This window comes from Desmodus rotundus, chromosome 8 (genome assembly GCF_022682495.2).
Source record: "Desmodus rotundus isolate HL8 chromosome 8, HLdesRot8A.1, whole genome shotgun sequence".
NCBI lineage: Eukaryota > Metazoa > Chordata > Mammalia > Chiroptera > Phyllostomidae > Desmodus > Desmodus rotundus.
The window spans coordinates 86,960,335-86,976,147 of record NC_071394.1 but is presented as its reverse complement, the minus strand read 5'-3'; the positions used below and the strand labels follow the sequence as shown (position 1 = coordinate 86,976,147).

Here is a 15,813-nt window from a genome sequence, read left to right as displayed (position 1 = left end):
ATGTTTCACTTAGCTCTTCTTTTGGAGTTTTAATCTGTTCTCTCATTTGGGACATGTTTCTTTGTATCCTCATTTGGGCAGCCTTCCTGTATTTGTTTCTATGTATTAAGTAGAGCTACTTTAACTCCATTCCTTGGTAGTGTGGCCTAATGTAGTAGCTGTCTTGTAGGGTCCAGTGTCACAGCCTCCTGTATCACCTAAGCTGGGTACTCTAGGTGCACCCTTATTGTGGGCTGAGTACACCCTCCTCCTGTAGTTGAGCCTTGGTTGCTGTTGGCAGACTCAGAGTAGGGATTTACCTAGGCCAGTGAGCTGCCAGGATTACCTGTGACCACTTAGCACCTACATCCACTCTCTGTGGAGAATCAGTTGTGCCAGGGGAGGGTGGAGGTGCTCCAACGTGGTCTGTAGCTGCCTACTGGGTACGCTGGCCCTGGGATTTCCCAGGTGGTACAGGCCAAGGTCAGCCCCCACCTGTGTTTTGCCAGGGGCCACCCTACATGAGCTATAAAGCAATCTGAGTTGGCTGCTACTTGTGCTGGGCTTGGAGATTCACAGGTGAAGCCAAGCTGTGAATCTAGGCTACCTGTTGCTAGTGCCAGGCCTGATGCTCACTGAGGCTAGCTATTGCTTCTTTGATAGGATTTAGGAAGTTGTGAAGCATGAGCCAAGACCAGCCATTCATATGGAAAAGCAGCTTGCTGGGCCAGTAACTACAGTGGGGAGAGTCTCTAGGATCTCCAAGGAGAGTCAAACAGTGTTAGCCAGGTTGATGGAATCTCAGATAGGGCACCAGCCTGCCTGCTCAGCCAGGGGAATGCTTAGAAAAGGGACAATGGTCTCTGTTCACCTTCATGCCAGACACTTCAGTTTCTCCCTGTATACAACTGGTGCCTTTCAAGCTGCTACCTTGGTGCTGGAGCCCAGAGGGAGTCAGTGTGAGTAAGTGAGTCTGTGTGTGAGATTTTTTTTTTTATCCCAATTTTCCCTCCATTGCTCTCCCATGCCCCACCCCCCCGACACCTGCTCCCACAGTCACCCCCCACCCTGTTGTCCATGTCCATGGGTCCTTTATACATGTGCTTTGACTAGGCCCTTCCCCTCCTTTCCACTGCTAACCCCCTCCCCCCTCCCCTCTGGTCACTGTCAGTTTGTTCCGTATTTCCATTCTATTATGCTTATTGGTTTGTTTTGCTCATTAGGTTCCACTTATAAGTGAGCTCATATGGTATTTGTCTTTCATGGCCTGGCTTATTTCACTTGGCATAATGCTCTCCAGTTCCACCCATGCTGTTGTGGAGTGTTAGAGTTCCTTCCTTTGTTCTGCTGCATAGTATTCCATTGTGTAAATGTACCACAGTTTTTTGATCCATTCATTTACTGATAGGCACTCAGGCTATTTCCAGCACTTGGCTATTATAAATAATGCTGCTATGAACATTGGGGTGCATAGGTTCTTTTGAATTGTTGTTTCAGGATTCTTAGGATCACAGAAGTGACATTGCTGGATCAAAAGGCAGTTCCATCTTTAGTTTTCTGAGGAAATTCCATACTGTTTTCCACAGTGGCTGCACCAGTCTGTATTCTCATTAACAGTGCACTAGGGTTCCCTTTTCTCCACATCCTCATCAGCACTTGTTGTTTGTTGATTGGTTAATGATGGCCATTCTGACTGGTGTGAAGTTGTATCTCACTGTGGTTTTAATTTGCATCTCTCTGACAACTAGTGATGTTGAGCAATTTTTCATGTGTCTAGGGCCCTCTGTATGTCCTCCTTGGAGAAGTGTCTATTCAGGTCCTTTGCCCATTTTTTAATTGGATTGTTTGTTTTTCTGGTGTGGAGTCATAGGAGTTCTTTATATATTTGGAGATCAAACCCATGTCCAAGGTATCATTAGCAAATATGTTTTCCCATATGATTGGTTCCCTTTTCATTTTGCTGATGTTTTCTTTAGCTATGCAGAAGCTTTTTAATTTGACCTAGTCCCATTTGTTCATTTTTTCTTTTATCTCCCTTGCTGTAGCAGATACATCAGTGAAAATATTACTGTGTAGGATATCTGAAATTTTTCTACTTATGTTTTCCTCTAGGACTTTTATGTTGTCACAACTTATATTTAAGTTTTTTATCCTTCTTGAGGTTATTTTGGTTTATGGTGTAAGTCATCGGTCTAGTTCCATTTTTTTGCATGTACTTGTCCAGATCTCCCAACGCCATTTTTTGAAGAGATTATTTTTACTCCATTTTATGCTCCTGCCCCCTTTGGCAAATATTAATTGACCATAGAAATATGCGTTTATTTCTGGGCTCTATGCTTTGTTCCATTGATCTATGTATCTGTTCTTATGCCAGTACCAGACTGTTTTGATTACAGTTGTCTTGTAATATAATTTGATGTCATGTATTATAATCCCTCCTACTTTGTTCTTCTTTCTCCATACCATTGAGGCTATGCAGGGTCATTTATGGTTCCATATAAACTTTTGAAATATTTGTTCTGTACCTGTGAAATATGTCATTGATATTTTAATAGGGATTGCATTGAATCTATAGATTGCTTTGAGTAGTATGGACATTTTAATAAAGTTAATTCTTCCAATCCATGAACACAGTATATGCTTCCATTTATTTGTGTCTTCCTTAATTTCTTTCTTCAGTGTTCTATAGTTTTCTGAGTATAGGTCTTTTACCCCCTTTGTTAAGTTTATTCCTAGGTACTGTATTTTTCTTGGTGCTATAGTAAATGGGATTTTTTCCCCTAGTTTCTATTTCTGATATTTCATTTTGGTGTACAAAAATGCCTTCAATTTCTGAATATTGACTTTTTATCCCACTGTTTTGCCAAATTTACTTATTAGGTTGAGTAGCTTTTTCATAGAGCCTATAGGGTTTTCTATGTTTCTTTAAGAGGAACTGCTTGGGGCTTCAGCAGTTTCTTCCACTGACTCAAATCCCACTGGCTTTTGTAGCCAGAAATTGTGAAGACTTATCTTCATGGCAGTGGAACCCTAGGCTGGGAGTCCTGATGTGCAATTGGGAATCCTCACTCCCAAGATATCCCTCCCAAATTTTTATCCACCACACATGGGTGAGGAACCAGCCTGTTCCATGTCTGCTCCCCTCCTACCAGTCTAGATGGATGTAGTTTCTTTAATTCTGTAGTTGTCAGATTTCCATTTAATTTGATTTCCAATGGTTCTGAGTGATGGTTGTTCTATATTATGGTTGTTCTATATTTTAGTTGTAATTTTGATGTGATTGTGTGATGTGGGGAGCCATGTCTGTCGACGTCGCCGTCTTGATCAGAAGTCCTACATTTCCTTCTTAAAGGCTCAATAGTGCTCCTAAAGGAACTTTATGCTTTTCATGGCCTCTTTCTGCTCTCAAAGTCTGATCCTTATCAGCCTTCTTTTTTTTTAAGATTTTGTTTATTTATTTATTTTTAGAAAGAGACAAGAAGGGAGGGTGTAAGAGAGAGAAACATCAATGTGAGAAACATCAATGTGAGAAACATCAATTTGTTTCCTCTTGTATTTGTCCTGAGCAGGGACCAAACCCGCAACCCAGGCAAGTGCCCTGAGTAGGAATTGAACCAGCAACCGTTCACTTTGTGGGACAATGCCCAACCAACTGAGCTACATTGGTCAGGGCCCTTGTCAGCCTTCTGAGTTAGGGTAGAAATTGAAGTTTCAAACAGGTGAGAGCTGCCCAGGTCAGGAGTTCTCCCAGTGTCTCAGTACTCAGGGAGACTGTACACATGCCAAAGAGCTTGCAAGATGCCAGGATTTCCACCCAGGCTGACTATGTCTAGTATCCCTCAACATTTGCACAGGTTGATATTTTGTGCTCTGCTTTTACACTTTTACAATTCACCTTCCATCTTACGGAAAATGTTGATCATAGTTTTTCTATGACGTCATATTTTTAAAGTAATTTAGGTCTTCACTGCTAATTAATATAATCATGGCACTTTGAAGAGTCCCAGCCATTTGCTTAGTATTAGGACAGAGTTGCACACCCTTTCATGTGACTATTAAAAATACTTCCTTTCTCTCCAACCTACATTGCTTTATTCATCTCAATAGTTAATGCAAGCAGCAATTCTTTTTCATACCACCACATTGTTCCATTGTTTCTGTCAATTTTTTAATTATCTATTTCAAGACAGTTCTATATCTAAAAAATGAATTTGTATACAATTATTAGTTGCTTTTATTGTTTATTTAGAGCAAAGCACTGCAGATTAAGATGAAGACTGATTTGAGATCACATCCTGTTAATGAAGAAAAATCAAATGCTGAGTCAATTTTTATCACCAATGGGTCATAAAAATAATTTTCAGCTAAATAACATTTCAAAAATATAAGCAAACAAGAACATTGATATGTAAATAATTTCAGGAGCTATTTTTCATGTTAGGTTGAATTTTTCATCTTATCATTTGTATTTAAAAATTAGTACACTTCAAGCAATCACAATAAAACAAGCTTTGACCTCTATTAAAGAAATACTCAAATCAATCAGCACCTCCAAACTAATCTTTGTAGACAGTGGTCATTCGGAAGATGCCTCTCCAAAAGCCCCTGGTAAAAGACAAGCTCTCTGGGACACTTTTAAAAGTTTTCTACACCTTCATTACAAATAGCAATAAGAGGTAACAATATTTAGCAGCAATTTTAAGCTTGGTTTCCAGAGTTAGACTTCCTTCCTTATGTAGCATTTCATAAAAACTTCTGAAATGTTCTGCTATGATTCTTTGAGTCTTTATAAACCATTAAAACAAAAGTTTATAAAGTCAGCTCTCCCAGCCTCAGATCTTGCATTTTCTGTTAGTTGGGATCCAAAGTCATTTTATGATTTCTATTTCTATCACTGCCTCATTAAACCCAATGACTAACAATTACTTTTCCATTTCCCAAGTAAGTTTCAGAGCCTCTAGGTTTTTGCAATTTAAATATCATATTTCTTTTCTTTTTTGGAAAATCTGTCATTTGACATAGACTTGAGTTCTTCCTACTTCCTTATCTGTGTGAAACTGGGGGTGGAATGGTATTTTTACTTACCCTTCTAGGTTTGCTCTGGCACCAGTCTGAATACTCATTCTTCACCAGACCTGTCATTGCCATTTTGCCAATCTGAATATTTAGACCAAAAAAAAAAAAAATACTACCTCTACAACTAAACAGCCTGCATTCCTCCAGCCAGAAGTAAACTCTCCTCCCATCAAATCTTCAGGGTAATTTTTTAGTATATTTCTCACATTATCAACTAACTGGTCAGTATGCGGGAATGGAAGATACTTTGAATATGCACTATTTTTAGTGTCCCTCAGTGCCATGTGCTAGAAAAAATGTTCAGTACATCTAAGGGGACTGCAATACTCAAATTCCACCAATTACAGCTTTATTCATCCATACAACTCTGCAACATTAAAGAGTTCAAGAGAGCCCTAGGTGGTGTGGCTCAGTGGATTCAGTACTGGCCTAAGGACCAAAGGGTCATCAGTTTGATTCCCAGTCAAGGCACATGCCTGGGTTGTGGGTCAGGCACCCAGTAGGGGGCACATGAGAGGCAACCACACATTGATGCTCAAGAGACCCCAATGTTGACACTTAATTTTTTGTCAATGTGTGACCAACTATTGCAAAAATTAACTCCTCACATATCTCTGATAATTTTGACAAGCAATATAGTCATGTAAACTTCATTTAAAAAGTATTCAAGTAGGTGACAATGAACCATGAAATATGCCAATGATCCAATTTTAGAAACTATCAATCCATGCCTCTACAGTTTAACAAGTTCTATGATAAATAATTTACCTACTGGAACCAGTTCACAGAGCATAAGGGATCCCACAAAACACAAAACACAAACACTCAAGACTAAATACTTAGCAATAGCTATGTCTTAATAGACCTGCATGACCATTCCTGGGTTTAAATAAAGAATCAAACTTCCTTGTCAAAGTAGAAATAAGAAAAATAAGTAATTGAAGTAATGGTATGAAGTATGAGCAATAAATGTTATGGTTCAATCCAATAAAAACATTCTTTCAATTTAGAAAATATGAAAAGCTAATTCTTGCTAGTACTTTTTAGCTAATTTTTATCAGTCTGTAAGAAATAAGATATTATAAGAACTCATTTTTATTTTGTTTCTTAGAAATCCATTTTCCCCATTAGTCAAATTAAACAGAACATCATCATCATCATCATTACTATTATTATCATCATCATCATCACCTTTGGTTAGATTTCAATAATAATGGATATAATTATTAACTATGTGAAAGTGAATAATCAAAAACCTGATTTAATATGGAAGCAAGAGGCTAGAAGAGAAAACTCTCATGCACATGTAGACCAGCTGACCCCCACAGGAAGAGACGTACCTTGCATCTCCAGACAGAAGTAATACTACATTACTACTGCCGCAGGAGGAAGATCCCTCCTTACTCAATAGTGGCTCAGCCAATGGGAGACTGCCATAGCTCAGCAATGAAAAGTCACTATACTTTGAACTTTCAGTTTCCTCCAGTGGACTATTTATTTACAAAAGCCCATTCCAAGTCCATAAAATTCCTCTCTTTTGTTTCTCTCTACTTGTGCGTGGCTTACCATTGGACTGCATGTCCCAAATTACAACTCTTTGCTGTTCCCAAATAAACTATTTTGCTGAAGAAATATTTGGCTGTCTGTTAAAAATCAACAGCTATTTTTTTTGAGCCAGGCACTTAAACTACATTACTTCATTTAATCCTTTGAGAATACCTCTACAGTTGGTGGTGCTGCCCCATTTTATGGAAGAGGAAAACATGGTAGAGTGACTGAAGTCACTCCCCAAGGGCATGCAGCTAGCAAGGGCAGGCTAGAGACTTGCCAGAGTTTGCCTTTGTCCTCAGCCTGCACTCTTTCCACCAGACTCTAATACTCTCCTCAAACATTCTTCTGACCTGACCACTTTTGGAACCCTTCAAAGTAAATCTCTCCGACAACTGTGGGCCAATAAAGGTCATGACTTACTTGCTGAAGACCATATAAATGTTTTATTTACCTGGACAGTGTCCATGGTGAGGGATGAAGTTTACAAATTGCATGGGAGTCTCAGTTTTAGAAGAGGCTTGCACTACCTCCCACCATTCAATGATAGGGTAGGGAGGAAAAGTTTAAGCTGAAACAATAATTTCCCCCAAACATCATGAGTTCACTAATATCTGTGCCTCAGGTCTTCATTCCCAGAGGTATTCAGTCATCATCTGCAGGCCACCTTCCTATATGCTTGCTCAATGCTCTAAGAGGGAAGGACTGCCAAAAGAAAACCAGAAAGCAGGGCTGAGCAGGAAAACCCATTCTACATTTTGAGGCTGTCCCTAAAAGGAAGGGGTTAGATTCAAATCCACTAGGCATTCTCTTTCTCATACCTCCACTCCTTGATGCAAATTTTTATTCATAATCTCAATGTCAGCTTACAGATGGAAAGTTGGCAAAAGTACAGTTTTTGTTTTTTGCCCTAGAGAAATACACATATGCACACACATATAAATATGGGGTGAAGTAGATGCTAGATACTATTTCCTCTCTATAATGTGCAAATTTTCTGCAATGAGTATGCCTTTATTTCACAACTTATAAAAATCATAACCATCATTTAAATATTTTCCTCCCTACTCCCATTACTTTCTCATCAAAAGCTGCATTACCCTTAAATCTGCTGAATTTCATAAGGCAATAAACAAGAGTAAAACCTAGAACAAGAAACAGGAGTATTTAAGAACAAGTAGTAGAAAATTATTTTTTTAATTAGTATGGTTATTATTTTCAGAAGAAAACTGATTAAAAGACAGGAATAGATAAAAGCACCTCAAAATCTCATAAGACCTATTTGGGCTATTCATCGATTTAGTGATTATGTATATGGAAAAATGATAATATATTCAGGTGCATGATCCATGTGTAGCCCAGTTCAGTTTTGAAAAATACAAGACAGATTCTTCAAAACTGGCAATGAAAAATAATTTCATGGAACACATTACTATAATATCTTCTAAATATTCCACAGCAACAGATGACAATAATGTTAATGATCACTGTCAACAACAATGCCTGACATTTATTGAATGCTCTGTAGGGAGCAGGCAGCAGACTCAGCACATTCAATGCATAATGTCCTGGAATAATCAAAGAATCCAGTGACACAGGTACTTTTCTTTTTCTTATCCCTATTTCATGGATGAGGAAACTGAGGCTTAGAGAAGTTAAATACTTTGCACAAATAGCAGCAATGGGACTCAAAATCACTTATGTCTTAAACACCATGCTAAAACCCAAATGTCATCAAAATACCACTGAAATCAGTTAAGTTGGCCTCTCAGATCAACAGCCTCTGAAACAATTCCTTCTAGGGATGCACCAAAAATGTGGTGATAACAGAAACTTCAAAAAAATAGAAAACTTATGAAAACTCCAAAAATTTGGAACTGAGGGGACTATTTAAAGTAAATGTTAATTCCTAAGACACTGCAACACCAAAGCAACTCATTAGATAATCCTGAATCCCTTTTTAAAAAGAAATTCTACCACAGGTTCTCCCTGATTTCTTTTCAGAATCTGTGCATCTGAACTAAAATCTTTGCATTCCTCTTTATTGTCTGTATATTTCACGATATCATATAAAGGAGATTACACGGGTATTTGGAAAAAATATGTATGTAAACCATAACTTTCCAGTTACACTAGGAGTATAAAAGTTTATAACTCTGGACCATACCTTGGTTTTCATGAACTTGGAGTGACTTTTGTAAACTTCTATTTGTTTGATCTCTTCTTCACGGTCCTCAGTGTTCAGCACACCATTAGCTTTTAACATCTGGATCTCATCCTCAAGATCCCTTATGTTTCGCTCCAATGAAGCAATTTTTGTGTCCTGTTGTTTAAAAAAAGGAAAGAAAAAGAAAGAAAGAAAATTATTTTTCAGCATCATCAAAACAGAATTTCATATAGAAATTTTGGTAGTAATACATAAACTATGATGTAGACATAGCCTTGAATTCAGAACATATTTTTTCTCTTTTGAAAATCTTTATGAGATTGTTTTTTAAGCTCCCAATAACAATCATATCTCAATATAATACAGAGAGTTACCTAGATGTGTTTGTCTAATATCTGGGAATCAAATTACCAAAACAAGTGATAAAAGTGATCTAAAGTGTTGAAAAATAAAACACCATTTAAGTGACCAAATTGGTAACTTAAGATACAGTTTACCACTCTGTATTCTTGAGTCTACTTGTAAACACAAAAACGGTTTGTTCATGTGTATATTCTGTGGCTGGTTTTATAAGGCATGCTTGGAATTTGACTGTGAGAGGAAAGGAAATTAAAATCTACTAATGGGAAAAAGGATTCTCATCTAAAATACATAAGTAAAATTAAATAACAGAATCTTGACTTAGTATCACTGATACATTAAATATTAAAAATGTATAGCAACTGGAAATAATATCACAATGGTATGATTTATTTGGCAAGCAGTCAGCTTCCTGTGTGACAAGAAAACATTACAGCCTTAAAGGGCATCTCTAAACTATTCATTTACAGAGTCAAAAAAATAGAATGTGGGATTCATTGAGAAAAATCAACCATATGCAAATTTTTTAAAAGGAAATGACTGATTCTACACACAAGATAGAGCATAATAAGAAATGATGCATTAGGAAGGAGAGAAGAGATAGCTCTTATAAGGGGAAAAAAAATCCCCAAACGATTATTAGACTCAAATCAATTTTGTGAATGAAACATGTGGAAAGTTTCACTTTCTTTAAGTTATCCCACCATCACCATCCACCTGCCACCTAATCGTATGATTACAAGAGCTTATACACAGTTATAACTGAATAATAATTAAAAACAAAACACCAACTCAATTTTTAACAATTAATTTTTTAGGATCTAAAACACTATGAGTTCCAAAAGTAAAGACAATGAATAAGCTATTCAATTCATGACTAATTAATTAAAATAACTTATAAACAAATGAGTCTGTCCTGGCTTTGTGGCTATTTTCTATTTTATTTTCCTGCATTATATAATCATTATTATCATTAACACTGTCATCATAGTTAAAAGGAAAACAAGGAACAGCAACAGCTTACTTATTGGGCTCCACTATCTATGTGCCAAGATACAAGTGCTCACAATGCTGGAGAAATTTTATTAATTCTTAAGATAAAACCCAAGAAGATGAAATAAAGAGATGCTAAAATTTGTAAGAGTATGGGCTATTACATTCTGTAGTATTCCATTTTCCTTTAAAAACAGCATTTACTGCATTTTTTTCCAGTTATAAAAGTAATACACTTTAAACTCATTGAAAATGGATAAAATCCCTTCTAATCCCACCATCCAGAGATAACCATCATTAATGCTTTTATGTATAGCCTGCCAGTCTTTTTGTATTTTAGATGCAATTTCTGAAGTTTTATATACTTCCAGGTTGAGTGAGGGGAATGTTATGGACTGAATGTGTGTATGCATCTAAATTTAATATTTTGAAACCCTATGCCGTAACAGGATGATATTTAGAAATGAGGCCTTGGGAGGGTAGCCAAGGTTAGATGGGTCATTAAAATGGGGCCCTTATGATGGGTTTGATGCCCTCAGAAGAAGACAAACTAGAAAGCTTGATATCTCTCTCTTTCTCTCTCTCCCCCTATCCCCCAACCCCACCACATGAGAACACAGCAAGAAAGAGGCCATCTGCCAACCAGGAAGATAGCTCTCTACAGAATCCTACCATGCTGCCACCCTGATCTTAGACTTTCAGCCTCCAGAACTCTGAAAATTTCTGGAGCTTCTGATCAAGATGGTAGAGTAGGAAAATGCATTACTGGCATCCTCCTATGACCATATCAAAATTACAACTAAACAACAGAACAACCATCATTGAGAACTACCTAACATCTAGCTGACAGAAGTACTATAACAAAGGCTGTAGAAAAGAAGCCACGCTGAACTGGTAGGAAGGGCAGAAGCATGGAACACTTTGATCCCACACCCACATATGGCAGTTAATAGTCAGAAGGGATATCTCCCCACTGAGGTTCCCCACTGAGAAATGAGAGGTCTGGGCCCTACACCAGTCTCACCAGCCCAGACCACCAGTGCTGGAAAAAGAAGTCCTCATAACTTCTAGTTGTGAAAACCAGCAGAGATTGTGGCTGAGTGAGACAAAGGGCTTCTGGAGTCCCAAGCATTCCTCTTAAAGGGCCTGCTCACTGACTTACTTGCTGATAGATTCACTCACTGTGAGCTCCAGCACTGAGCAGCAGCTGGAAGGGTGCCAGGGCCATAAGGGGTGGAAATGAATTGTCTTGCTGTAAGGCAGGGGCTGGAGGGGCACCTTTCCCCCAGACATTGTTCCTTTGCTGAGCCCTACTGCTTCAGATGCAGGTGGGAACCTTACCTGAGTCTCCATCAACCTGGCCCACACTATCTCCCTGCCCTGGTGATTCCCTGAGACCCCACCCACCCACTTGCAGGAGCACCTAAGCCACTTCCAGTGGCTTTTCCATACAAATGGCCTGTCTTGGCTCAGGCTTCATTCTTTCCTAAATATCTCAAGAATTCACAAAACTCTAAACAAGCAGCATCTGACTGCAGCGTGCTCCCTACCTCTTGCTCAGTGGCCCCAGGCCTAGCACTAGTGGCAGCTAGACTTGGTACAGACCTTTGCCTTTCCTGGGCACCTCCAAATGCAGCACAAATAGCAGTCATCTGCAGATAGCTTTACAGCTCATGACACATGACCCTGGGAAGGCACAGGTGGCCACTGACCTTAGCCTGCACCTCCTGGAAGGCCCCAGACCCAGTGAACCCAGTGCCCAGCCTCAGACCACACAGTGCCACCCAACCACCTCAACAAGTGACACACTCAAGGAGTGAATTCAGCAGGCATCAGAGCCTCACTGAAGCAAGTTTTGTACCTTGGGGTTGGCTCCTGCACAGCAGCAACTCTGCTGTAGTCATGACCATCCTCATAGCCAATAGGCCTGGGGATGAATCCCTCCCAGTGATACACCAACAGCATTCAAGGCTCAACAGAAGGGTGCACACAGCCCATGCAGGGGGTGCACCTAGAGCACCTGGCTTGGGTGACACGGGAGGCTGTGCCACTGGGTCCTACAGGACACCTACTATATAAGACCACTCTCCCAAGACTAGGCAACATAGCAGATCTACCTAACATAATAAACAAACACAGGGAGGCAGCCAAAATGATGAGACAAAGAAACATGTCCCAAATGAAAGAACAGAACAGAACTTCAGAAAAAGAACTAAATAAAATGGATGCAAACAAACTACCAGATACAGAATTCAAAGCAATGGTTATAAAGATGCTAGAGTAACTTAGTGAGAACTTCAATAGCATTAAAAAGGACATAGAAACCACACACACACTCACACACACAAATAATAATCAGAAATGAAGACTATAATAACTGAAATGAAGACTAATTAAAGAAAATCAATAGTAGATTAGATGAAGCAGAAGATTGAATCAGCAATTGGAAGACAAGATAGTATAAAACACTCAGAGCAGCAGAAAGAAAAAAAAATAAGTAAGGATAATATAAAGGACCTCTGGGACAACATCAAGTGTAACAATGTCTGTTTCATAGGGGTACCAGAAGGAAAAGTGAGAGAGCAAGGAGTTGAGAACCTATTTGAAGAAATAATGACTGAAAATTCCCCTAACTCGATGAAGGAAAAAGACGCAAAAATCCAGGATCCACAAAGAATCCCAAAGAAGATGAACCCAAAGAGGACCACACTAAGAGACATCATAATTGAAATGGCAAAGGTTAAAAACAAAGAGAGAATCTTAAAAGCAGCAGAGGAAGAGAAGTTAATTACCTACAAGGATCTCCAATAAGACTTTCAGCTAATTTCTCAACAGAAACTTCGTAGGCCAGAAAGGATTGTCACAAAATATTTAGAGATGAAAAGCAAAGACATGCAACCAAGATTACTCCATCCAGCAAAGCAATCAGTTAGAATCAAAGGATAGACAAAGAGCTTCCCAGATAAGAAAAAGCTAAAGGAGTTCATCACCACCAAAGCAGTAGTACAAGAAATGTTAAACAATCTTCTTTAACAAGTGTAAGAAAAAATGATTTACAATATGGATCATAAAATATCAATAAATACATATCTATCAACAATTACTTTAAATGCAAGTAAGATTAAATACTCCAATCAAAAGACATATGCTGGCTGAATGGATAAGAAAGCAAGACCCTTATACATGCTATCTACATTTTTGTTTTTTTAAGACCTACTTCAGATCAAAAGACAGACACAGACTGAAATCAAAGGGATAGAAAAAGATAATTCATGAAAATAAAAATTTAAAAAAAAGCTAGGCTAGCAATACTTGTACCAGACAAAATAGACTTGAAACAAAGGCTATAAGAAGAGATAAAGAAGGACCCAGCAATTCCACTTCTGTGTATTTATCTGAAGAAACCCAAAACACTAACTCAAAAAGGCATATGCATCCATATGTTCACTGCAGCATTATTTACAATAGCCAAGATATGGAAGCAACCTAAGTGTCCATCAATAGATGAAAGGATAAAGAACAGGTGGTGCATATATACAATGAAGTATGTTTCAGCCATAAAAAAGAATGACATCTTGCCATCTACAACAACATGGATAGACCAATAGGGTATTGTGCTGACTGAAATGAGTCAGAAAGAGAAAGACAAATGCCATATGATTTCACTTATATGGGGAATCTAAAAACAAAATAAACCAACAAGCAGAAAAGAAACAGACTCATACTTACAGAGAACATTTGGAAGGTTGTCAGATATAAGGGTGGTCAGGGGGGTGGGCCGAAAAGGTGAAGGGACAAAGAAGTACAAATTGGAAGTTACGGAATACTCCATGAAGATATAAAGTACAGCATGGGGAATATAGTCAATAGTATTGTAGTAAGTATCCATGGTGTCAAATAAAAACTAGATTTATCAGGGTGATCACTTTGTAAGCATCAGGGTGATCACATTATAAATGTCTAATCACTGGGTTGCACACCTGAATGTAACATAATATTGTACAGCAATTGTAATTGAAAAATCAAAATTATATTTTTAAAATTTTTAGTTTTTTAAGCCACCCAGTCTGTGGTAATTTTGTTAGGGAGTCATCCTTAGTGACTCATTTGAGTTCTGAGCTATGAGAACTCTGTATATAAAAAGACCAGCAATAATAAAAAGGCTATAAAAAAGAACTTCCAAAAGTTCATAAGAGGTTTCTTAGATAAACAAGGGTCTTTTAAATCAATGTCTTTTCTGACTACAAAATTGAGACATGTTCATTATAGAAAACTTGAAATACTGTGGATAATTATGATTGTCTAATATCCCACCACCCAGATATACCTTTTAGTTAATACCCATAAAAGCCTTAAGATTCTTTTTTACTTTGCAACATAGAAAATATCAATATGATATAACTATCTTCCCTTTATTGAGCTCTAAGTTGACTACTGATGAGATTTACAAATATCTAAGTAGAATATTTATGAGTTTACTGTAAGTTAAGTGTGGAAGGAGGGGCCAGTGTCTCTGCTTTTCCTATACAAATCTCCTAGAAGTTCACACCCAAGTCTGAAGTGACCATATTTATATGTACATGTGTACACATGTACATATATACGTGTGTGCCCGTGCATACTGCAATACCCTTTGTAGTCCTCATATCTCATACCTCACATTTTTTATAGCATATGGTTGAATTTCAGGTCTCAATCACATAGGCAAAAGAAGAAGAACCCCTCAGCTTTCCTCTAAGTCAACTCTGGATGCTTTAGTTAGTTAGCAATGACCATAACTGCCAATTTCTAAATGGGTTAGAAGGAGCTTTTCGCCGAACTTTAAAAAATCACAACTGCTAAAGAAAGATCAGAACTGAGTTAAGCTAGAAAATATCTTAACAGAGAAAACCCCCTTGACCTAGCAACATCTGAGTTAAAATTTCATTAAATGGTGAAACACATTTTGAAAATAATATCTTTAACTTTTATTAATTTTCTGAAATTAACCAACTTTCCTTTTCCTCACAAACTCCTATCTTCCTTTAACCATAGGTGTCCCAAAACAGAAGGAGGAGGAGGAGGAGAAGGGGATGGGAGGAGGGGGAGGGAGGAAAACAAAAGAAAAGAGAGAAGTGGGTACTGTGGAAGTCACTTTAACAAGGGTTAATTGTTTTCTGTTCTGATTAATACTTCTTTTCTTACTTTGGGAGTCAATATCAAGGGCAGCAGAACTTATACCTGAAATTATGAGCATACAGAAAAGGAGACAGGAGAATATCATTAAAATCTAGAGAGGAGAACAGATACTAAATACATAAACATGTTAGATGGTGTATTTATTGTGGCCAAAAAGATACTCAAAATGCTGAACCAGAGAAAGACGTGAGGAGATGCAAGCATGAAAAATACAACTGAACAACATGGCTGCCATGGGCACAGCTTCCCCAGTGACTCACTTTGAGCAGTTCGGGAAGAAGAGGGTTTTTCCTTTTAAAAAAATCTCTGAAACTAGACAAATGCCTAAAAACTTATTTATAGTTAAGTAAAACCATTGAAGGAAACTACTCCAAAAGTCCTCATGTCTAACGCGGTCTTTGGATGGATTCTGCCTTTCAGGAAAGACACTAAATGCACAAGCTTGCTGACTCTAAGCACTGATCTGGAATAGAGAGGAAAAAATGAAATATAGACACACACTAACATCCCGA

The 15,813-nt window shown here is 38.0% G+C and overlaps 1 protein-coding gene across 1 annotated transcript in view; it reads right to left on the bottom strand.

Moving 5' to 3' along the window:
• ERC2 (ELKS/RAB6-interacting/CAST family member 2) overlaps positions 1-15,813 on the bottom strand; it is a 932,688-nt gene that overhangs the window by 621,747 nt on the left and 295,128 nt on the right. The window contains exon 5 of the mRNA XM_053930289.1: positions 8,771-8,926. Within this exon, the coding sequence (XP_053786264.1) occupies positions 8,771-8,926 (156 nt within the window). The remainder of the gene's footprint in view (positions 1-8,770; positions 8,927-15,813) is intronic.